At 32.2% G+C, this 25,911-nt stretch overlaps 1 protein-coding gene across 2 annotated transcripts in view; it reads left to right on the forward strand.

The window, feature by feature from the left end:
* The window catches only part of LOC140435033 (prestin-like), an 80,979-nt gene that overhangs the window by 53,059 nt on the left and 2,009 nt on the right, over window positions 1-25,911 (forward strand). For both annotated transcript variants that reach the window (XM_072523709.1, XM_072523708.1), the window contains 8 exons: window positions 2,984-3,148; window positions 15,335-15,439; window positions 16,973-17,106; window positions 18,855-19,017; window positions 19,256-19,432; window positions 20,601-20,873; window positions 21,095-21,250; window positions 24,487-24,676. In XM_072523709.1, the coding sequence (XP_072379810.1) occupies window positions 2,984-3,148; window positions 15,335-15,439; window positions 16,973-17,106; window positions 18,855-19,017; window positions 19,256-19,432; window positions 20,601-20,873; window positions 21,095-21,250; window positions 24,487-24,676 (1,363 nt within the window). The remainder of the gene's footprint in view (window positions 1-2,983; window positions 3,149-15,334; window positions 15,440-16,972; window positions 17,107-18,854; window positions 19,018-19,255; window positions 19,433-20,600; window positions 20,874-21,094; window positions 21,251-24,486; window positions 24,677-25,911) is intronic.

Raw genomic sequence — 25,911 nt, forward strand, 5'->3', positions numbered from 1 at the left:
ATACTTTTTTGCTTAAAACAGTTAACAATGTATACATATAAGCATTTTAAAACAGATGAAAGAAAGGATAATATACTTCGAAAAATCAATCATCAATTTTGTATACCATTTTTGCAGGAAGTAAAAATGTTTGAAAAGAATATAGAATTTTTCGAACAAACCGAATCTTCCGTTTTTTGGCATCATTCTGGCACTACTTTGATACTATTAGTTTCGAGTTTTTACATATCGACCAGTTGCGCCGATGATGTCGTGGCTGCAGAGTATACAACTGTGGTAGAGAGGCGTTCTCTACTACATTGCAGCCAGATTCAGCCAATTCAGAAATATTTCTGGGTAATCAAAAAGTTGTTTTAATGCTTTCTTAAAAAAATTGTTTAACTAATTATGTGATGGAACGAATATCGGAAGGTAGGTTAAAGATGTAGGCAAAATAGAATTAGAATTAAAGGAACAATTATACTAGAGCAATACAATAGTATTATGTCAATAGGTATATTTTGGAATGTGAACTAACTGTAAGAGTCTCTTGAATATAAAGAGGTTCGTCTTTAATTTTATCCGGTTGAAAAATATAATTTTCCCGATGGATATCCCATCCATCTGAGTCTCTTTGCCCTGATAAATCTGACGATGTCTACTTCTTTCAAAAGTTCTCTTACTTCGTAGTTCATCAGTTTTCTAAATTCATTATTACCTAAGTGTAGTTGGCCTTTTATTTTCCGAATGATTTTTCTCTCTAGAATCTTTAATCTTTCTTCATATTTCTGTGTTAGGCACATTACTTTAGCACCAAAGGTTACCACTCATTTAATTGCTCCTCTGAAATATTTTAGTTTAGTATTCTGAGTAAGCTTCTTATTTTTAAGAAAGTTGTTATTTTTCCAGTAAGTTCTGATTTCTTCCAGAATTCTTTTATTTTTTATTATGCTTCTAAAATTAGTTTCCTTAAGTGAGACATCAAGATATTTAAAATGTTCTACCTTTACAAACACATATTCACCAATATTAAAACTTTCACATTAACTGTCATATTTTTTCTTGAGCATATTAGGTATTTTGTATAATTTTAATTTATTGCCAAACCCCTCTTGGATGCTTCTTTTCACAACTTCGCAAATTCTTTCTAAAAACCGTTAAGGTTTCTGCTAATCAATGCTTTTATGGCGTCAGCGTACGCCACAAGTTGCAACGTCGATAATATAATAATTGTACCTTTAATTTCGGTACCTCTTGTTGTTCCTTCTATAGCGACATCAAATAGTGACGTACGTAGATTGAGAGTCGCCCTGTCATACTCCAGTTGCTATTTTTATATTTTTGGAGATCACTCAGAGCACTCATCTGTTATTATTACTGTGATCGATCCCTCCATTGCCATTTTCGTAAGCCCTATGAGATTTACTGAAATATCTACGCTTTTCATGTCTTTTATTAGGTCGGGTTTTATTAGACTATTAAATGCTTGTTTGAAATCTATGAAAAGGATATGTGTAAGTCGATATCATGTTCGTAACACTTCTCAATTGATTGTGTGATTATGATCTTCCCTCTATAAATCACTGCTGGTAGTCTCCTATTTTAGTTTTAATGTATTTTGAGAGTCTTCGTCTGATTAATGATGTCAATATTTTGTAGCAACTATTTAACAATGTTACTCCTCTATAGTTGTGCCATTGTGTGGCACAATTTAAATATTTAGTTTTTTTCCATTCATCGGGCATTATTTTTTCCCAAATCCTTATTAGTAGGTCGTATATTTTTCGTTGCAATTTTTCTGTAATAATACATGATAAATATTGTCAAGGTAATTAATTGGATAAATTATTGTTACTAAAATCGGTATGAAAGTAAGAAAATTTTACTTCTGAAATTTATAACCTTTATTAACTTTTTGGAGCTAAAGTGCTCTAATTTTGCTAGTATAAAGGATTCAACTACAGTTCACCAAAAATAGCTGAAAGTCTGAAATTCTAACTGCCTGCGCGAACAATAAAGTGAGAACGTACTTGGAAGAAAAAAGATAGCCAGTACGCGCGGAAGAACTTTAAAATATAGGTACAATCGGAGACACAAATATAGAAACGTAAAGTTAGAATAGTTTCTAATAGGTCCCGTACACAATTATTATTACTGTTATTACTTTTCTTCAGTATATTTATGGTATTTGTTCTACAAAGTGAGATGTAAAAAAATAGATCCAACAAAAACCGCTTCTGTTGCTATAAATTATGGCATTATAAACCAAAAATTATATTTTTATATTGACGATTTATACTTTATATTACCATTATATTGACCAACAGGTTTCGGAGAAAAAGGGCCTAAACAGTAGGGTAATAAAGTAGTAATAAAATCGTCTAATGCAATACTAATGGAAATTAGATGTTCGCATCCGATGAAGCATAAATATGGTGTCTTTGTACCAGTACCTTTTGTTAAAAGCGGCCTTTATCTTTGAATATTTACCCAAAGTATGAAAAAAGTGTAAACTCTGAGAACAGGTCAATTTACAGAGAACCGTGTACATATTTAAAAATACGAAAATGGAATGGTAAAAAATGAGATATTTATAATATAACCTTTCTCGAATCCATTTCCATAGCACTTGTCGTCATCACAGCAAACATGTTTCTTAGACTGTACCGACTTGTTCACGTCACAAACGGTAGATATTAAGTGGACGATCAGTGCGAGATCCGTCGGATGACGAATACGCATCATGGGCGTGGTTATTTTCAGACTTTCAGCTATTTTTTGGTGAACTGTACCTGTATCGAGTTACCTTTATTATTCGGACTTGATCACAGTATGTATCATATATTCGCTGACTCTTCTTATATTTATAATGTGAGAGGACTCCACTAGTCTGTTTCTAGCCATCATAACCCTGACAATTTATGAAATAAATTTAATTAATTTACAAATTATTAAAAATTCTCTTATCGATTTTTTATTCATTATATTACCATTTAATTTGCAGTTAATAATGTTCGCATTACGACTTGGAGCAGCTACCAACTTGTTATCAGATATGTTAGTAAGCGCTTTTACGTGTGGATCAGCGTTCCAAATTGTTGCAACCCAAATAAAGGATCTGCTTGGCGTAACTATGCCAAAAATTAAAGGAGATTTCTTGACAATCAAGGTAATTTATGAATAGTAAATAAATAAGTTTCATAATTTTTATTTTAAATATACATTCTCGGTATTTGGTTGTAAACCACAAGATATATGCATTAGATAAAGTTTAATTAAAACCTCCAAATTATTAATAGGTCTAATTTTGACATATATACCTTTTTAAAATTAAGGTAAAATTATGTAAATATAAAATATCACTTATTGCTGATTTAACTTAACTAACGTAGACAATTGGAGGTTTATAATCAAAACATTCACATTCTCCTTTCATTTCAACGCCTTTTCTTTACGTAAAGAGTGCAAGAGTTGGTGTTTTGCAAAGGTAAACTGTGAATGTATTATCGGAACAAAAGGGTTACTCCTAACATCGTCCGATAACTACCAGCAAGCTTAGATTCGCAGTTAACCTAATTCGTCAACGAAAAGAGGTCACTTGCTTTATAAGTGAAGTGAAATACATAATATGTATATATATATATATATATATATATATATATATATATATATAATTATTTATTTATCACTTTTCAAGAAAAACAAGACAAACAACCCGAAGAACAAGCGGGAGTTAGGACCGGACGCTCCACTATGAATAATATTTTCACATTAAAAATTGCAATGGAAAAACGAGTGCAGAGAAATAGAGAAACCCATGTAGCTTAAATAGATTTAGAAAAAGCATATGACAGTGTACCGATCTCCCAACTATGGTAGAAATCAGTAGCTGGAAAATAAACCCAATTCTTATTAATGCCACTCAAAAATACTACAAAACTTTGCAAGAATTAAAATGGGACAAGAAATCACCTCTCCTTTACAAACAACAAAGGGACTAAGACAAGGCTGCTGTCTGTCACCCACTTTATTTAAAATCTATTTGGACAGATTCTTAGTGAAATGAGTAAAAAATGTAGAAACATGGGAATAACGGTGGAAGAAAACACGCTATATACACTTTTCTTTGCGGATGACCAGGTAGTAATTGCCGAAGATAGCTACGATCTTAGCTATATGGTAAGAAAACTGCAAGAAGAATATGAGGTGGCAGGTTTAAACATGAATATGACAAAATGTGAATATATCTCAGTGGGAACAAATGAAATATGTGACCTAGTCTTGGAGGACGACAAAATCAAAGGGGTGCAATCCTGCAAATATTTGGGGGTCATTTTCAACAAGAAGAGAAATAGCGCAGATGAAATCAGGAAAAGAATAAACAAGAGCAGAGCAGCGACCCGTGCCTTAAACTCTCTTCTCTGGCAAAAAACAATTCGACGAGAAACCAAAAACACATTTACGGTAGTATAGTCCAAAGTATTTCCATGGGACGTCACCAAAGCTAATAGAAACAAACTTATGAAGACAGAAATGGATCATCTGAGACGAAGCTGCGGTAGATCGAAACTGGAGAGTGTTAGAAACGAGCAAATAAGAAACGAAATGAAAATGGAGCGAAATATCAATGATGACATAGAAAGAAAACAATTAATCTGGTTTGGACATGTTAAAAGAATGCCAGAGTACAGCTGGCCTAGAAGAGTACTGGAATGGATCCCTCCTGAAAGAAGAAACAGAGGACGACCACGGAGAAGTTGGCGCAACGATATTGATGAAGCAATGGCGGCACACGAGACTTAGAAGAGGCAACTGCATATGACAGAAAAAGTTGGAAATATATATATATATATATATATATATATATATATATATATATATATATATATATATATATCTACGGCATAAAGTGGACTCCGCCCATGTTAAAATTCAGGTTCAAGTGAGCTCCGTGGTCAAGTGGCCACCGATATACGGAGCTCACTTGACCATTCCATAATATTGGCTCTGTCGATTCGTCAACATGTATAGTTTCGCAATTTTTAAAAATTTTGTGGAGCCCTTAAGTACCCCTGTATCATGAATGTATATCGCTTAGTTCACGTGTATATATTATAGGGGTCGTTCAGATCTTGTTCCGTGTATATTGGAACCATACGTATATCGGTTTAAGTAAGCTCTGATAGTTTGGCAACTATGGGATTAAGCCGTTTATTTCCAGCGTGTATTCTAAACGGTTCATATAGACTCCTTACTTTTGTTATCATTCATACGCATTACAGTATGTAACAGATATGTGTACTACCAAATACCTGTTTTTGGTAGGTACGTGCTTTTCTAAAAATAGATTTATAGATACAAAAGAATTTCATTACCAAGTTGGATGTGTTTTTTCATATGCGAAAATTTCCTAATGTATTTTGTTAACGTGAGTATGTCTTTATACGTTTTAGTTAAGAATCCGGTTAATAAGAACTTCTTTTATTTCATCCATTGTTTCATGATATCTTATATACAGTTTTTTTATTATTTTATTTCTTCTATTTTATTATTTTATTTTTTTCTGGATTCTATTTCTTATTATTCTATTTTTTAATTTTGAATAGAAGGTTATCTCAAAATAAATATTTAAGTGCTAAAATACGAGTAGATATTTTTTTGTTAAAATGGGTAGTAGTGCACAAAAAAGGGAAGAATGATTAATTTTTCTAAGATGAATTATACCACTTCACCAATATTACATATTTCTGAATGTTTTATCTCGTATTTAGGGGTAATATGTAATCAATATAAGTGGAGTTAGTGTCAAATTTGCAATGATCTTAATAAGTAATAGCTTGCTGATTGTACTTTACGTGTTCAGTTCACATAAATAAACCTTGTCCCTTCAAAAAGAGCGATTTGAACGGTAAAGTTAACTAAGAAAGTGTGATAAGTCTTGTACCACCCCACATGCACACAAGTTAACCGGTGTTTGCAGGCAAGAGTCCTCCTGGCAGATTTAAGGAAGATAACTACCATAAGGAAGTTCCGTTCGAGGGATCAGATGGCGAGGAGCAGCTTATTTTTGTTTGTATATCTTGCAGATGTGTTGATATAGCCAGTTTTTCCTTGATTCTAGTCATAAAATGGGCTGGTATTCGTGGAGTGGATGTCACGAATCTGGACTTTGTTTTTTTTGCTCTCTAGCTACTTATCTTTGGATATTAGGTGGATTGATAGCTACGATATTGTAGAGCTTATGTGTGGATATGAGTCTTAATATTTCCCGAATTTGGCTGACTAATTTATAACTAAATATTTTATAAGTTATTTAAATAACTATTTATAAGCGGCATTTAGATTAACAAATACCACTCCTCATACCCGATATTTTTCGTACTTCTCTTCGCTGTGTTGGGCAAGATTTAGTATTTGTGACATATATGATCTAACCTGTCATATATAGCCACTTTTGTCTTTTAATTTGAGTTGTTCTTCTATTATCGGTTTATATTAAGGATCACGTACAGAAGTATTCTGTATAGCTGACAAAATAAATAGATATATTGGCTGATAGCTTTTGTGGTCGTTGGAGTTTTTGCCAGGTTTAAGCAAGGCAACAACTTTGTCTTTGCTTTGATTGTCTAAAGACTTTGGATATTAGCCATTGTTGTATTTTTAGTTCAAATTTTATAGTTATTTTTGTGCTCAGATCCTCAGCCAGGAGCCGTAATATTGTTCATTATATACGTGGATAGCGGATCCAAGCTCAACATCGTTGAAAGGTTCTCTCAGCTGACTGGTTTTGTTTTCTCTCATTATAAGTTTTTCTTTGCTTCTTTGCCTGCATTTAATATGTAATTTTCAGCGATTAGCTTAATACCAAATACCATAGGATTGGCCATCTATGTGCTTCCTGCATTTTGTTAAGCGCATATGTAAAGTGGAGTGTCTTTATCTCTAGATATTTTATCGCTCTTAATATTTTTACACATAATTAGAATAGTTGGTCCTAAAAAGGACCGATTTGACAAAAAACATATTGAACGGGTGATTTAAGAATTAACGATTACTTAATTATTCATTACCCAGGGTACGCCCGATTGCAGTGGTCTTTAGTACTTCAATTTTCGTGAACGCTTCTACTTTAACCTTCATTAAAAATGACTAATCTTTCACTTTTCTGTTGCTGTTATTTTAAGACGATATTTCGAGTCAGATTTGTATAGTAATAACTATAGTTAATATATAGTCTCTATAAGTAAATGAGTTTGTGGTATCGGTTACAACTCATATATATTGATAATGAGGAAATAAACAGGTTAAAATAGGTGTAGAAAATTTTACCTACATATATCGGCACCATTGTTCAGGAGATGGGTTTATCCCAGAGATCAAAGGTTACATACTTTTACAGGCGTATTCTAGGTTCTATTTATATATTTTTATTACTAAAAAAGTGTATTTATAATAAAGGCCTTAAGCTATCTGTAGATTCCATGAATATTAGAATATATGGAAATTAGCAAATTAAAAAATACAGACATAATTCTGAATGACCAACTTGAGACAAACAGTTATCCCCTCCTCAACTTATTCAGTTACAAAATATGACGTGTAAACGCATACCTGTTTAATTGTTAGATAAAATGAATTTCCATCAAGTAACGGTCGAATCTATCACCTACTAAAAGAGTACGAAAAGACCTGCTTATGCTTTAGAGTATGGGTACTTTAGTACAAAGTACCCTTTGCTTTTGCCAATTGCTTTGTCACTTTCTCAGCGATGGGTCTCCCTTTTGCTCATCAATAATGTTCCCGCTCGATATAGTTATTCTAAGATATTCAGATTTCACTATATGCTCTACATTTGGTTTTATCTCCTATTAATTTACAACTACGACGAAATCTTTATAATATATCTGATGCATTGATATTAAAGTGGAGTAGAATACTTGGTAGATAATATTTATTTGTTTTGAGTATACTTATTTTACGACCTAGTACATAAAAAAATAAATACTTGTGTGCTCAGTGCTTTCTAAGTCTGTAAAACATAAACATGCTTCCATATTAGATTATACATTTATTAAGAATGTCCACTCTCTGAATTGAAGTTTTTATCTTAAAATATGACTGTGTCCCACAATCTTTCACAAAAGTTATTCTTTTCTGAAATTTTCTGAATAAGGTTCAATAGATTTTTATATTTTGTTTTACGTTTTAATCTTTAAATCGGAGTTCATTTTTTGAAAAACTATAAACATGTGACAACAAATTGCTATATGAACGGCGTTATGCATCACTAGACCCAGCCCCAATTTCTTAAATTGTGGATTATGGCGCTTTCTGGTGGAAAAGAGGAACAACAGGATAAGATCAGATGTAGACCAAACAAAAGAAATTAGGACACGCATTGAAATAGCACGTGCATTATTTTTTAAACTTAAAAAGTTTCTTTGTTTTCGGGATATAAAGTTAGAGCCTGAGAATGCTTCGATGTTACGTGTTCTCTACTTTTCTTTATGGCTTGGAAGCGTGAACACTAAAACAAGTCCATCTGAATAAGTTAGCCGCCTTTGAATTTTGGTGTTACAGAAGAATCCTACGAATATCATGGATTCAAAGAATATCAAACGTGGAAGTAACTAGAATGATAGGAAATGGGGCGGAAATATTATTAACTATCAAAAGACGAAAACTTAAGTACTTAGGACATGTGATGAGAGGGCAAAAATACGCATTATTACAACTTATTATGCAAGGCAAAATCCGAGGAAAGAGAAATGTGGGAAGACGAAGAATATTCTGGCTTAAAAACTTAAGGGAATGGTTTGAATGCAGTAGTGCAGAACTTTATAGAGCGGCAGTCAACAGAGTCCGTATAGCCATGATGATTTCCAACCTTCGATAGAAGATGGAACTTAAAGAATAAGATAGAAAAAAGCATAAACTATATACGTAATAAATCCCATTAACCTGTTAGTAACGGATAACCAGATATATTTAAAAAGATTAAGTACCTTTCTTTTTATTTTGGATTTTGAATTTTGCATAACTAGAGCAAGCGACTAATTTTTGTGTATTAGTTTTGGACCAAGTGCCTCTTGCGAGGGGTTTAATGATTGTAAATCAAATATTTGGCAACATAGAAAAAGCATAAACTATCTACGTAATAAATCCCATTAACCTGTTAGTAACGGATAACCAGATATATTTAAAAAGATTAAGTACCTTTCTTTTTATTTTGGATTTTGAATTTTGCATAACTAGAGCAAGCGACTAATTTTTGTGTATTAGTTTTGGACCAAGCGCCTCTTGTGAGCGTTTTAATGATTGTAAATCGAATATTTGGCAACATATTATGTAGGCAACTTGTTGAGGCGTTTAGGTTAAGAAGTAGTTTCAGTTATTGCTTAAATTTTTCTATAATAGTCACATTACAGAAGAGCTAACACAGAAAGAGAATACTTAACAAAAGACATAACATTAAGTAAAATGTATGAATTGTATATTGAAGAAGCAGAGAATGACCTTGTTAAATTTTCGTTTTACAAAAAAATGTTTTTAACACGATTTAATCTTCAAAGAAAAAAGTTGAAAAAAGATACTTTTAGTAGATGTGATTGTTTCGAATTAGAAATTAAAAATTGCGCAGATAACGAACAATTAAGCGTTAAAAAAAGAAAAAATGTGCACTTAGAAGAAAGAAAGCTAGACATGAAGATAAGCAACGATCAACCAAAAGTGGAAACCTTTTATTTTGATTTAAATAAAAACTCTTCCCCTTTTGAGAATTCTAATAAATATTGTATATTATAAGCGTCAATTATGTATTTACAACCTTGGTATCCATAGCGCCAAGGATAAAAAAGGTCATTGTTATATTTGGATAGAAGGTGAAGCTGGTCGGGGAGCCCAGGACGTAGGCATTTGTCTTAAGAAACACATTGAAGAAAATGTTACTTCTGCAAAACATGTAATTTTGTGGTCAGACTCTTGTGGCGGCCAAAACCGCAGCATTAAAATAGTTTTGATTCTGAAAATGATTTTGGAAACTCATCCTACCATTGAAAAAATTACATTACGCTATTTCTTTCCTAGTCTTAGCTTTTACCCAATGGTAGTGATTTTGGAGATTTTGAAAATGCCCTAAAATTTCAACAACGTTTATATACCGTTGATGATTATCTAAACGTGATGAAAAAATTCCGTAAAAAGAACCCACTAGTAGTTCACAGAATGAAAAAAGAAGAATTCGTCAAGTTAAGAAGAAATACAAGCGAATCAACAAAAGAGACCAATTTAATAGATCTTGATAAAATATTAAAGTTAACAACTACAATTTCCTAAATATGGAACACTTTAAATATCTTAGATAAATAATCACGGTTAATAACAATGCCACTAAAGAAATACAGATCATAATTTTACCTATTTTAATACATAGATGCTAATCATGGACAATGACTAAAACGGATAAGGAAGAACTACGAATATTTGAAAGGAAAATAATAGGAAAATTGTTTTAACCTCATTATCATATCGCTACAAATCCGTATAGAAGAAGAACACATACTGAATAAAGAAAGCTCTTATAACGATATTTTTTAGGAAAATAAATTGCTTAAGGCAGATCGTACACATGCATAGACGCCAAACTTGTAAAACTGGTATGGAAGGAAGTTAGCACAGAAGAATACCACTTGGGCGTCTCAGTATGCAATGAAGAGAAAACATCCAATCATATCTCAAAAAATTAACATCGTGAAGATTCTTCTCTGAACCCCATAACAAATGGCTAATCTTTTATTTTTCATTAAAAATTTAAATTTTAATAAGTCACGTAAATAACGTTTTAAAAGTGCCTTTCCTGAGATAACTTTTTTTAAGCCTGGTTTGTTTGATTACATGTAATTGATTTGATAGTCCCCAACAGATGAGTATTGACTATAGGTAGGATATAGTTGAACAGGCATGTGTTGATAAATATGATGGGTCGGTAGATAGTCTCATTACTCCTAAATCTGACCTCATGTTACCTTCCCCCTTCATTTTTGGAAGTCCTAAAGGCATTTTTTCTCTTGGGGCATCCTCCCAATTTAACTTGGCAATGTAGTTATTATAGCCTTTGGATATAGCCAGCGCAACTTTGGCATTGAGATTTAGCTTCTTACACGACGTTGTTGTCTTTATATATGTGTTTGGCCTTGGCATTAGTTCCGTTCGGTATTGGTTAGTACGCGGACCTTTGTAAGTCGGAAAATACTTCTGATGGCTTTTCTAGCAATCCTGATCTAATTAATACCTGAGTTTTATGTACATTGTTTTGTTAGCGTTCTGGCCACATATCCACACATTAGCACTGGTTTAATCACAGTTTTATATATCCTGATTTAAGAAAGTCGTATTAGACCTCTGAATTTAAAAGTATTATAAGAGTTATTAATACATCAGTTAGCTACCTGAATATTCCCTTTTATTTCTTATATTACAACGTTATCTACGATATCTAAAATGTTGCAATCCTTTAAAATTATATGGGTCTATTGTTACGTTATGCCCTACTCTACGTCATCTCTTTTGTATGTTAAAGAACATTTATATGCTTTATTACTGACTATTAGACCGTTTTTTTATTCTAATATTATTATTTGAATGCTATACATTCTAATAATTTATGGATTAAATCCCGATAGCAAATTGATATTCTTCACTTTCTCGGAAAAATAATATTCTAACACACAAAATCCTATTAAATTGCCAAAACCTTCCTTGCATATTCTATTCACTCATGAGGGGCAGCAGCAATATCAATACCATAATAAGGCGTATAGTACTGGACTGGCTAATCGTTGGATAATGGGAAGCATGAGTGTAGCAGTTTTAATGTTTTCGGGACTGCTACCTGGTATCGGGGAGCAGAATTATCATTACCGAGTTAATGCATATAGGAATTGTTGCTTGAACTTTATTATTATTAAACAACACTATATTTCCTAGTAAAATAATCATAAATTTACAGTAAGAAAAATTTTTGAACGTTGGTTATGAAAACATCATGTACATACCACCGGGTTCACTATGTCCATATCCAGCAAAATCCTTGTAATAATGATACTGGAAACCAAAGATGAAAATATGCTCCAAGAAACTCTGTGTTATAAAACAGTCGAATAAAATACAGATTCTCCATTCCAATAATTAAAAAATTAATGAACAGCTTACTAAAATAGAAATAACGCCTATTTAAGATGTAATACATTAACGGCCCAAGGGACAAAGCACTCCTAGCATATGCTAATGATATAGAACTCATAACTCTAATGAGAAACTCTTCCGCCACAAACTTCAATAAAGTGAAGAGAGCACAAAAAATGTTTGACATAAAATCAACGAAATGAAAACCAAATACAAGCGAATCAACAGACAACCAATCAACCAATTCAATAAATTTAGAAAAAACATTAAAGTCAACAACTACAATTTCGAAAGTATGGGACACTTTAAATATCTTAGATCACTAATCACGGTTAATAATAATGCCACTAAAGAAATACAGAGCATAATTCAAACTTCAGACCTATTTTAATACATGGATGTGAGTCATGGAGAATGACTAAAACAAATAAGGAAGCACTCCGAATATTTGAAAGAAAAATAATCAGAAATTTTTATTTAACCATCCACCCATCCAATGGCGCTACAGCCCAAATCGGGCCTTGGCCTCCTTCAACAGGCTTCTCCAACCATCTCTATTTACCGCTGTTCTTTTCCATGAACGCGTTCCCAGTCAGTTCCTGGCATCCTCATCGACTTCATCTTCCCATCTCTTTTTAGGTCTTCCAACAGGTCTTTTTCCCTGCATTCTTGCATTTAATAATTTTCTGGGGATTCTATTCTCATGCATGCGGACCACGTGCCCTGCCCATCGTAATCTCTGCAGTTTAGTATGTTGTGCTAGAGTTGGTTCGCTTCGAGTTTTATTCGAGTTTTATTTAACCCCATTATCATAACTACTATTTAAATGGGAATAAGCAACAATTAGAGGTTAAAGTTAGTTTATTGACGTTTCAATTTCCACTTCGGAAATCATTCTCACCAATGTTTGTATTTTGAGAACGATTTCCGAAGTGGAAATTGAAACGTCAATAAACTAACTTTAAGCTTTAATTGTGGCTTATTTCCATTTAAATAGTAATTACTTTAAAATGCCACAAGAAAATAGCTTCAGAACTCATTATCATATCGCTACAAATCCGTATAGAATAAGAAAACATACTGAATAAAGAAAGCTCGCATAACGATATTGTTCAGGAAAATAAATCCCTTAAGGTATATCGGACACGTGCAGAGACGCCAAGATGTCAAACTTGTAGAACTGGTGTGAAAGGAAGTTAGCACAAAAGAATGCCACTGGGGCATGTCAGTATACAATGGAGAGAAAACATCCAATCATATCTCAAAAAATGAACTTTTCATTTGATTGCAGATTCGTGGAAAATGGATCAACTTGGAGATAAGTTGTAATCAGCGAAGACCTACCCAGTGTTGTAGCGCTACGTATTGATAATGATAAAGAGAAAGAAGAAACAGTGACAAAAAGCAACAAAAATGGACTATGGAGCAAAGCTGCTTCAAAATCTTTGATTGGAGAGGATTTAAATGAAAGTATAAGAAATACAATGGATGATTGATGGATTCGAGAAACTTGAGACTTAAGAAAGGCACTCTCCGAAACAGTTGTAGTGATAAGATAGAAATAATTTTGTAGAAGTTTTGCTGTTTTATTGTTAAACAAAATGGAATTAACATACGACTTTATATACGCTAAAATAACTAGACAACTTATATGATACGGACATATAAGGAGAAAGTTTAATGATACAATAATCTACCCAATATTTGTTATGAGTAAAAACGATATGAATAAACAAAATAAAGAAAACCATGGCAAAAGGCAAAAAGAGTAATGATTTAAAAATGAGAGAGGTATCCTGTGGATAACATGTGCTTAATTAGGAACGAATGGAGATGAAGATCAGAAGACGACAAAGAACGTTTTAAATTGATAAATGTATACAATTTTTAACAATGTATATTTATAGGTCATTATTAGGGTCAACGTTCTAATTTTATGTAAAATAACACTTTTCAAGTTGGATCGGTTACAGTACAGCACGGTGGAATCAAATACACCCAAAGTTAAAAACTATCGATGTTTATATGAAAGATGAAACCTTATGGCACATGACCGTGCAATCTTGACACCTACACATTATCACATAATTGTGAACGGTATATTGTACCTAATTACTAAGAAGTTTGTTATTTTATTCTAAGAATAAGTTTAATAATTTACGGGAGATTTAATGTATTTAAAATTTTACAGGATCCGGTATCGTAATAAGAAGTCAAATTTCACTACAACTCCATTAAAACGTGTTAAATTTTACTTTGGATATTCTTTTTGTGAATATAATAAGTAAAAATACAGTAAGTTTCATCTTCTTATTGTGCCGTATTCTAATTAAGGTTAGCGATTACTTCTTTAAACGCTTCCCATAAATTAATATAGTTTAAATTTAACTACTTTATGAAACAAATATTGCACGTCATAAATTGCAGGAATTGAAAAATTACAAAGATCTCCTGTTTACAGAGTTTCTTTTAATTTTATGTAGTTTATTATAATCCTACCGAAGGGCTTCTACTTTCTTAAACTGTTACACGACTACTCTACTCAATGTTAGTACATTTAGAGACTAAATGTTTAAGTGCATATACATTTTAACAAAAAATAATAATAAATAAAACGAAAACTAGCCATTTCCAAGTTTATAATAAATACTTTTTTAAGTTTGAAAATAATTAAAGCAAGTAATATAAATAACCACCATAAAATATTTAACTACATTAACCAAGTACCTATTTGTGAAATTTCTCGATGACTAAATTGATTGATATTTAAATAAATTTGAAGTTCCAAAACGTATCTGCTGTAAAATTTACAAATCTACGACTAATCAAATTATTGGCAACATCGGAGGAGTTTAGTTTTGTACGCAAAGAAATGTATACGGATCCCAAAAGTGTTTTAACCTATTACGGAGTCCACTTAATCCGACGTGTTGGTCGGAGTCCACATAAAGCGCTACCCAGATAATAATATACACGATGTATATTCGCCTGGAGTTAGTATAATACCGTTTTAGTACGGAGCCCCCATTAACCGCTAGATCTATATATATATATATATATATATTTCCATCTTTTATATATGTATATATATATATATATATATATATATATATATATATATATATATATATATATATATTATTTATTTATCACTTTTCTTTTACCTTTTTAGATACTGAAAGTAATTTTTGAAGAAATTGGACAAACAAACTATGCCGCTCTGATTATTTCTGCAATCACAATCACAATATTGATAATTAATAATGAATTCCTTAAGGTATGCATGCAGTATTTTTATTTTAGGAAATAATGGATCTGGTGTGCCTACAAACTGTTTTTTATTTTTACTTAATAAATTTATTAAAAACTTTCTCGATAAGTTTGTTAAAAACAAAATTAATAAAAAATAATAAAATTAATAAAGTTTAAAATTAAAGTAATATCCGGGATAGATACACAATTTTGTTAAATCGTGTTTCGTACATCGTCACCAAAATAGGTGGCACCTCTTGTAGCATCCACGACTGTATATTCATATTATGTACCTTCAGCAACATTTTTAGAATCATTATATTGTTTAAAACGCGTTTGCCATCCACATTTTTTTTTCAAATGTACTAAAGGTAGTAATTTTGGGATGATAGATCCGATGTTAAGGCCAAGTAAAAGGCTTTAGAAACTCACGATATACATCAGGATTACTAAGAGTTCCTTCCTTGAAATGAACTTTAGATCCTTTTGATCTTTAAGAATGACTTTTCACTACAAAAGACAGCGAAGATTTTCGTGATTTTTTATGTGTTTTTGTATCTAATAGTTACAATTTTAATAAACTAACGACTTACTCATGATAATTTGAAAACATCGAGAGATCAATAAGTTTATTAAAAACAAAATTAGTAAAAAATAATAAAATTAATAAAGTTTAAGATTAAAGTAATATCCGGGATAGATACACAATTTTGTTAAATCGTGTTTCTTCATCGTCACCAATATAGGTGGCACCTCTTGTAGCATATACTACTGTATAATCATATTATGTGCCTTCAGCTATATTTTTAGAAGCATTATATTGTTTAAAACGCGTTTGCCATCCACATTTTTTTTTTTTTCAAATGTATTAAAGGTGGTAATTTTGGGATAATAGATCCGATGTGAAGGCTAAGTAAAAGGCTTTAGAAACTCACGATATACATCGGAATTACTAATAGTTCCTTCCTTGAATTTAACTTTAAATCCTTTTGTTCTTTAAGACTGGCTTTTTCACTACAAAAAGACAGTGAAGATTTTTGTGATTTTTATGTGTTTTTGTATCTAATAGTTACAATTTAATAAACCAACGACTTACTCATGATGACTTGAGAACATCGAGAAATTTATATGTAACCTAAATGCAATGTTTACAAATTTAATAAACTATTTTTCTTAAAAAATTATATGTAAAAGCCTTCGTCAGTCAAACGTATCAGAATAGTAACGCACATACTTTTTGTTGCTTATGAAAACTCCGAAATTACAGATTACAAATTACTTTATTAGATAAAAAGGCTTTCAACGATACTTTTGTCAATTTCTCATACGTGTAAAACCATTTAGTTTTTTAAACCGTAACAATAAATCGGCTACCTTAATTTAATGAACAAATAAAATAAAGATCTCGTCGATCTAAATAATTGAAAAATTACATAGCGAAAAGACATAGTCTTTGGTTTTATCAAACCAGTCTATGGGCGGCACACAGATAAATTTATTCAAAGTTTTATTATTATATGTGTTATAAATTTAATTTAGTAAAATATATGTATTTTAGCCATTAGTAGCGAAAAAATCATCTATACCTATCCCAATAGAACTAATTGTAGTAATAATTGGAACAGTGTCCTCCCAATACCTAGATTTCCATGTAAATTATGGAATCAAAATTGTAGGCGATATTCCCACAGGGTAAGTTATATAAATGTTTAAACTACTAAATTATTTGTTACTAGTAATCTACCTGTTTTAAACCAGTGTTCTTTTGGGTTGCCAGCAGGTTAATACATATTTTTTCTTTCCTTTGGCCTGGAATACTTTCCCAGCAGGCGGCACTAGATATTTTTTCTATATTTTCGGAAATCTTCCACGACGATGCAACTTTTTAAGAGTACTAGCTCCTTCTTTATTAGGACAGCAATCTCGTTACCAGCAATTACTTGGCCCCTGGCGCCCATAACAACGTTTTTTTGCAATGATTTGCCAATTGCTTGCAAATTACACGTTGTTTGCGAGATACCATGTACTAACTATGAAGATGTCTATATTGGGCAAACTAATCAACTGTTTCAATTCAGAATTTGTTCCCATAAATACGACAAGAACAACACCATTACGCTCACAAAACATGAGAATAAGAGGAAGCATAAATTTGACTTTGAAACAATCAAAAATTTTAAAACCAAGCAATAAAAAAAGACAAGGGAGATATATGAATCAATATAAACAAAACGAAACACTAACGCAATCAACGACAAAAAAGATACAAAGGACCTAAATAAAATATGTTTCAATCTGATTTAAATAATAATAAATACAAAACCTTAAAAAACCCTTAAAGTTGTAATATATCTCCACTTTGTCTCTTTCGACAACAGCACCAAAAATACGCCCATGTAAACATAATCATATATTAATGACAGTAAGCAATAGGACATTAGATTTCAATTTTTAATCTCTGTCTGTTCATTAATGTCAGTGTTTCGCTTTACGTAGTGGTCAGTTTTTTGTTTTACAATAACATCTTGTTCTAAATCTGGTACATTTTAAAATCTTGATAAAGGCAAGGATTGCCTGCTGAAACGTTGATTTAATTGGAATAATAAAATCAAGTTTTAAATTTAACATTGCTTATTGAACTTAAACACAATAAATACTAATTTTATATATTGTTTTTTTTTCTTCCTTTTTGTAGTAGGCTTTAAAGCCTGTTTCTTCTTTAATATTAGCCTCCTAAATTGCTTAAATTGTCCCACCATCTATTTCTTGGTCTGTCAATACTTCTTCTGTTTATTTGGTGACTTATCTCGTGCTATTCGTATTGTCCTATCCTCTGCCATTCTACTAATTTGTTCGTTCCACTCCTGTTTCTTTTCTTATGTTTCGCTTCTCTCCCTATCCAACAGATTTTTCCCTGATATTCGTCGGAGTATTTTCATCGCTGTTATTTCTAGTAGTCGTCTCATTTTAGATGTGTCAGGTCTTGTCTCCGCCGTGTATGTAAATATAGGTCTAATTGCTGCTTTATACATTCTTGTTTTTGTATCTTGTCTTAGGTGTTTGTTTTTCCAGATTGTTTTATTAAGAAATCCCGCCGGTTTACTTGCTTTTAAGATTTGTTGTACTTCTTTGTCAACATCTCCGTAACTAGTTATATTTATTCCCAGATATCTCAACCTTGCTTCGTGCTTTATTATTTTTCCATCAATTTCGATTTTATATCGTAGTGGGTATTTAGGTGTTGTCATACATTTGGTTTTTTCTGCTGATATTATCATATTGTATTTCTTTTCTGTTGTATTAAAGATGTGTGACCTTTAGAGCTCATCTTAAAAAGGTATTTCATAAAACAAAACCTTTTGTAGTAAGGTAGTTGACACAATTAATCTAGAAGCGTTTAACACAAGTATAAAAATTCTCAAAAAAATTTTATTTTTTAGATTTCCTCAACCAGAATTGCCTCCAATTGATTTGGTACCATCGGTCCTTGTAGACGGAGTATCAACTGCCATTGTATCCTATGCCATATCGATGTCCTTGTCAATGATATTAGCCCAAAAAGCCAATTATGAAGTCGACGCAAATCAGGAGTTATTAGCATTGGTATGTATTAACAAACTAGTGTATAATTTTATGCTTTTACTAGAATAATCTATTGAAATTTAAAACAAGAATATTGAAGACAATGTGAAATAAAGTTGAAAACAGAGTTTAAAATGATTATTATGAAATATTTCATAAATCTGAAGGCAAGATTAGTTAAATAACTTAATCCCAGAACAATATACTCTTATTAATATTTCTCGTACATGTCTGTATATTATAATATTTAATTTTTTAGGGTGTTAGTAATACACTGGGATCATTCTTCTCGTGTATGCCACTTTGTGCTTCATTATCCAGATCGATGATTCAGCAGGTGGTTGGTGGTAAAACGCAAATAGTATCAGTTGTTTCATCGATGTTATTGATTGTTACTATTCTTTGGATTGCTCCATTTTTTGAATCTCTTCCTAAAGTAAGTGTTTATTTAAAATATTTTTAGTGTTATATCCTATCAAATAGCACTGTAGTACCATAATAGGAACCACGTACTTACTACAGAAGATGCAATTTATAAAATGAAAATGATAAATCCTAAACCTTTTTAATGCTCAAATAGTCCGTTAATATATCGATAGAAAAGGAAAGATCAAGGGACTCGCTAAAAAGATAGTGGTTTAACCATATATTAATGACTATCACGTAAATCAAACATCGTATAAAAAGATAAATATATAATAATGCTTTTGTGATATAAATTTTATATCTCAGAAGCATTGTAAACTCCTTCTACTTTGACGTCACACATTGTGTCAAAGGAATCTACATTACTGACTGTCAGAGTTTAGTTATTATCCGCTAGTCGACGCCAGTAATTAGTGATTTTAAGAGTTAAACTCACAAAAATATGTTAGAACACAGACAATAAAAAAAAAATTACGACTTGTTCGAGCATGAATATTTCCTATCGCCATCCACACTTTAAAAACATGGACCATCAAAAAAGCCGATGCGAAGCGTAGGTATAATGAGATTTGAAATTTGGGTGTACCTTACCATATTGCGTATACCATGGACAGCACATCGCACGAATAATTCAATACTAGAAAACCTTAACATAAAAAGTAACATAAGTAACATAACCCACCACAATTATCAAATAAAAAAAAACCAAAATATTTGATCATATAACTAAAACAAATAAAGGCATGAAACGAATGCAAATTGCGAAATGCGAATTTTCATGCAAATTATATGACACTACTGCGTCCTTACAAAGGGGAAAAGGTAGAGGAGGATACGTATACAAGCTGAAGTCAAAAAATAAATATATACCATCAAACATTGGAGTTAATAGTAAGTGTAAACATACGTTGTAAATTTTACAAATTTACAAAGTCCTTTCCCAAAAATTGATTTTCAGTCGTTTTTATATGAGATAAATATAGAGTTTTTTTTTATATTAGTAAGCGTACCACAATGACTTACAATTAGAGGTGAAAACCTACTTACGAAAACATTAATTGGTAAATTTTACAAATTGTCAAATCCCTTCGCAAAAAATTGTTTTTCAGCCTACTTTTAATCAAAATGAAACAAACACTTGTCAAATATATAAAATAATTATACTTTTACTTTTTCAGGCTGTTTTGGCTGGTATTATCGTAGTCTCGCTAAAAGGAATGTTGGTGCAAGTAACTCAACTTGTGTCTTACTGGAAACTCAGTAAGTTTGACGCCTTAGTTTGGATAACAACTTTTATTTCAGTTGTATTTATAAGTATGGAAATTGCATTGATAGTTGGAATAAGCTTATCACTTCTATCCATCTTTATTGCTAGTTTCAAACCTTACACCTGCCTTTTGGGATCTGTACCACATACTGATCTTTATTTGGATATGAATAGATACAAAGGGGTAAGTAATAGTTCTACTAATAAGTTTATCTTGCACCACATTTATTTTATTTTTCGGTTTTATACAAACGGTTATTATAAATGCATTAGTTACGTCTTAATAACTGCCGTAGAAATTGAAAATTTCATTATTTTTCATTTTTAAATTAAAAATATTTATTTTATCCACATTAGATTTTAACTTTATCAATATTGATCTTAAAATTATATACTTTTTTGTAGGCAAAAGAAATAGAAGGATTAAAAATATTCCATTATTGTGGAGGAATTAACTTTGCTACCAAGGGTATATTCAAGAGCGAATTGTACAGACTTATTAACCTTAATCCTCAGAAGGAACTCATTTCTCGTGAAAAATTGGAGAAGATTATGAATAAGGTAATATATTTTTTTTGGAAATTTTTAATGAAAACTGTTTTTTTAATAGTATGATTTATCTATATAAAAATAATGATAATATAATATGATTTCTCTCATATACACCCAAAATTAGTAAGGTGAAACATTATTACACAGATAAGTAAGATATAATCTGTCAGACTGCCATATTTAGAAAGTCGTAAAAACGTAATTATGCAAGTATGTGTATCTTATACTTTTTTTCTGAGAGTGGAAATTTTCTAAAAGGTTAACCTTTTACTAAGAATGGCTAGCGTGTGTTGAATTTAGGGTAGAGAAGTACATCCGAGCCCATTTCCCCCTAGAAGAAGGTCCTGCAAACGGATGCCTTCCTGTTATCCTGCCTATCAACTAAAAGTATATCCTTCTACATGTGCGCAGACTGTCGCACGTACCGTACTCCGAAAGTGTGATGGCCGCTGTAAGGCTGATGACATTTTCGGAGCACTTCCTTCTTTTATCTGTATGTTATTTCTGTTGTTTGTCTGGTTGTTGTTTTTCTTCTTTTACTTTTTTCTTAATATCTGCTCGGATGTTATTGTGTACTCTATTCCATAGCTGATTTGTTCCCGTCATCTTCATAATCATCTCTCTTACAGTCACAGAGTGCATACCTCTTTCTCTATACATTCTGTTACTGATTCCATTCGGGATCAATATCTTACTCCACTGGGCAATTCTTCCATGGTGTTCCACTCTTCCTGTCATATTTCTATTGATCTTTCCTTTTCTTCTTTTTTTTAAGGTTGCAGTCAAATGCCTTCTTCTTTCATGGAGATATCTCCTTTCTACTGCTAACACATGCAGAGGAACGCAACCTGTACTAGTCCACAAGGCCTCCGCAGATACATTCCTGTAGGCGCATGCTACTCGCAACAGACTTGTTTTGTCCACTTGTATCAGGAGCCACTTGTAGGTGAGAATCTCTACGGTCCCACTCGAAACTGGTATCGTGTAACAAATGATTGACTGCTCAACACGGTGTAGGGCCCTTCTTCTTTTGATTCGGGTGTATATATTGTGTGTCTTATACTAAAAATGTAAGGTTAAAAGGAGTTACATCAAAAATAACAAATGTTATTGTGCTACATTTTGGGTCATATTTACACATTTATTTTAAATTGATTTTTACCATACAAAATGCTAAACTGCTCAAGTTATATCTTTATTCTGGTAATTTCTCTATTTCATTTTCGTCCGCTACTCCCTGTGACACACCTACTATGAATGTAATATTGGTTCCGAATAAGTGATGGTCACTGCCACCTGTAGTGGCTTTTCTATATACACAAACGTCTTGTTTAATCAGTTTAGCCTTTTTTAACGATTATGTAGTTTATAGTAGATAGTGCAATATTTCAATAGTACAATAGAGTGTAATTTTTCAACGACATCATAATATGTATCATGAATCAGTACGTTATCAATATTTACAAATAATTCTAGGGTTGTTAGTATGTCTGCTTTTATTTGCAGGTTCGTTTTTGATAGCCTCTCGTTGATAGCTATACAAAAAATAATGAGTTTTATTAGTTTCTTCTGATAAAGATGGCTACTTCTTGTTGAAATCTCTTGTGAAAACTCTGTAAAAATAATCATATTCGCTGAGGTCTTCTGACTTTTTCGCTTTGTTTGGTTAAGCATTGTAGTATTCAAAATATGTCTACTTATTTCATTTATAACCTTATTCATTTTTTAACTAAATCCTTGTAGATTAAAAGTCCGAGGTGTTTTAGAAGTTTTTCACAATATTTTTTGTTTTTTCTGGTCATTATGGTATTATGGTCATCCCCGCCGATACTCCAAATCCCTACTTACAAGGTCACCAATTTTTTTATTGGAGTGCTTTTTCTCCTGGATGACTTACTTTATAGAGCTTAAAAGTATTATCTGCTCTATCTATTAGTCCGTGAGTGGCATTTTATTTTCAACCTACTCGCTAGCTAATGCTGGTGAGGCTTTTTCCTATCCGCCATTTGGGGAAATTATATCTTTTGCGCATCTGCCGTTGATCGTTTATAGTTCCAAATATTTTGCGAAGTCTCTTATGCTCAAATATTCTCAGAAGTCTTTCATCTTTCTGCGTTAGAGTTATCTAACGAGTTAACTAGAGTTAGAGTCATCTGCCCCATATGTGAGGATCGGCCTCAGCAGTGTTTTTTACATAATAATTTTAGTTTTTCTTTGGATATTTCTTGTGTGCAATTGTTTTTGGAATCGATAGTATGCCCTATTTGTAAGGTTTATTAGTCTTTTAATTTTTTCGCTTGTTTTGTTGGTAGTAGTCACTAGCGAGCCAAGGTATGTGAAGCTGTCAACACGTTTAAAGATATGACTTCCAAAGACTGTTTCCCGTTCATCATTTGCTATAAGATCCTTAGTTACCAACATGTACTTGGTTGTCTTCGTTGATGAGTAAACTGACCTGTGTTGACGCCGTTCTTAATTCTAGGAAATATCGTTCAACATTTCGCTTGTTACTCCCTATTATGTCAATGTCATTAGCATATGCTAAGATTTGTATCGATTTATTTTAAATAGTACCGCCGTTTCTAATTCGTGTATCTCGGACTGCCTTTTCCAAGGAAATGTTAAATAGGAGGAAAGCCAGGAAATCCCCTTCTCTGAGTCCATTCTTTATCTTAAAGGATCAAAAATTTTCTCTCTGTATCCTAATGCTGCCTTTTAAGATAGACATTGTCATTCTCGCTAATCGGATAAGTTTTTCTGGTAGACCAAACTCACGCATTGATTGGTATAGTACTGTTCTCGTGACACTGTCGTATGCAGCCTTGAAGTCGACGAATAGGTGATGATTTTCAATATTAAATTCTAATGTTTTCTCGAAGATCTGTCCTCTAGAATGAATCTAGTCATTTTTCTGAAGTAAATAAGTAAGCGGCGGGATTTCTTAATGACACATTCTGGAAGAACAAACACCTAAGACAAGACACAAAAACCTATAAAGCAGCAATTAGATATATATTAACATACACGGCGGAGACAAGACTTGTCACATCTAAAACGAGACGACTACTAGAAACAACAGAGATGACAATACTCTGACGAAAAATTTAAAAAATATTTTTTCATCCAACACTGTTTGTTTTCGAATTTTTAGTACATTAGATACATTACTCTTGATTTCGTACTGTCTAAATTGTTGTTCATATTTATGATTGTTGTATATTATTTTTAATTATTTTTAATTTCAGGATCTACCTCCAACTGAGTACAAAGAAAAGGTCAAAAAATTAGAAAGTAAAATAAATAGAGATCTCAAATGCATAATCTTGGACTTTTCTTCAGTGAGCTGTTTAGACCCATGTAGTGTCAGCATGTTGAAAAATGAAATGGCCGAATTTAAAAAACTTGATATTACGTTCTATATTGCGGCATGCTCTGGTAGGTATTATCTTTTTTTTTATTTTTATTTAATTGCTTATTTCTCAGTCGATCGTGTGTTGTGTATTGGGATGCCTATCGATGTGCTATAATATATTAATAATAAACAATAAAGTTCTGATCAACCAAAAATATATATCAGGATAGATAAACATCCAAAATAAAAACAAGTAAAACTCTTGAAGAAGGTGACCGGAACAAAAACTAGAAGCTAATCTTATGTCAACAGTATCTAAGGCGCTACACCAGATCAGTCAAATTACCGAAGAAAATTGTTTGTTTTACTTACACACAAAGTACAGTAATTAAAAAAAAAACAATTAACCAAATAGGGGAATTAATAAAACAAACAAAAACAAATACTAGCTTTCTCTTAGCTTTTCAATCTTTCATTAGATTTTAAGATGTTGTAGTTATTCTTCATGCGGTTTTAAATTTAAACCTGCTTACATTAAATACAGGAAAACTAGAAACGAATTGATCGAGAGTTGTGAATCGATGTCAAGAATCGCTATTCTATGACGCTACCCGTGGCGACTCCATCTTGTCACACTAGTTCTGTGACACTCGCCTCGGCATTTTACTGTAAAGAAAAAAAAATAATACAACTCCACTCTAGAAGCTTTCCTTCAAAAACCGAAAGTTTTTACGTTCGAACAAAATGCCAAACGAACTGTTGAGTGGTTTGGTGGTATAGTTGTTTGGTGAATCTACGGAAATATACTCACTGAACAACTTCTTCTTCAAGTGCCCTGTCCATTGCGAACGTTGGCTATTAACATGGCAATTCTGATCTTGTTTGCGGCGCTTTTGAATAGTTCGACCGATGTGAGCCCGAACCACTTCCTCAGATTTTGGAGCCACGAGTGTCTTCTCCTGCCTGGCCCTCGCTTACTGTCTATTTTTCCCTGGACAATCAATTGCAGTAGACGGTACTTATCGTGTCTCAATATGTGGCCTAGATATTCAAGCTTTCTTTGTTTAATTGTATTCACGATTTCTTTCTCCTTTCCGATTCTTTGGATTACCTTTATGTTGGTGACATGTTCGGTCCAGGATATACGAAGAATGCGTCGGTACACCCACATTTCGAGTGCTTCTAGTTTTCTCGTGAGCGTCTCCGTCAGCGTCCAGGCCTCCATACCATACAGTAAGATCGGAAAAATGTAGCATTTAACTAGACGTAGTTTTAGGGGAAGAGACAAATTCCTGCTTATGAGGAGCTTTTTCATATT

The sequence above is a fragment of the Diabrotica undecimpunctata genome, chromosome 2, assembly GCF_040954645.1.
Source record: "Diabrotica undecimpunctata isolate CICGRU chromosome 2, icDiaUnde3, whole genome shotgun sequence".
Taxonomy (NCBI): Eukaryota; Metazoa; Arthropoda; class Insecta; order Coleoptera; family Chrysomelidae; genus Diabrotica; species Diabrotica undecimpunctata.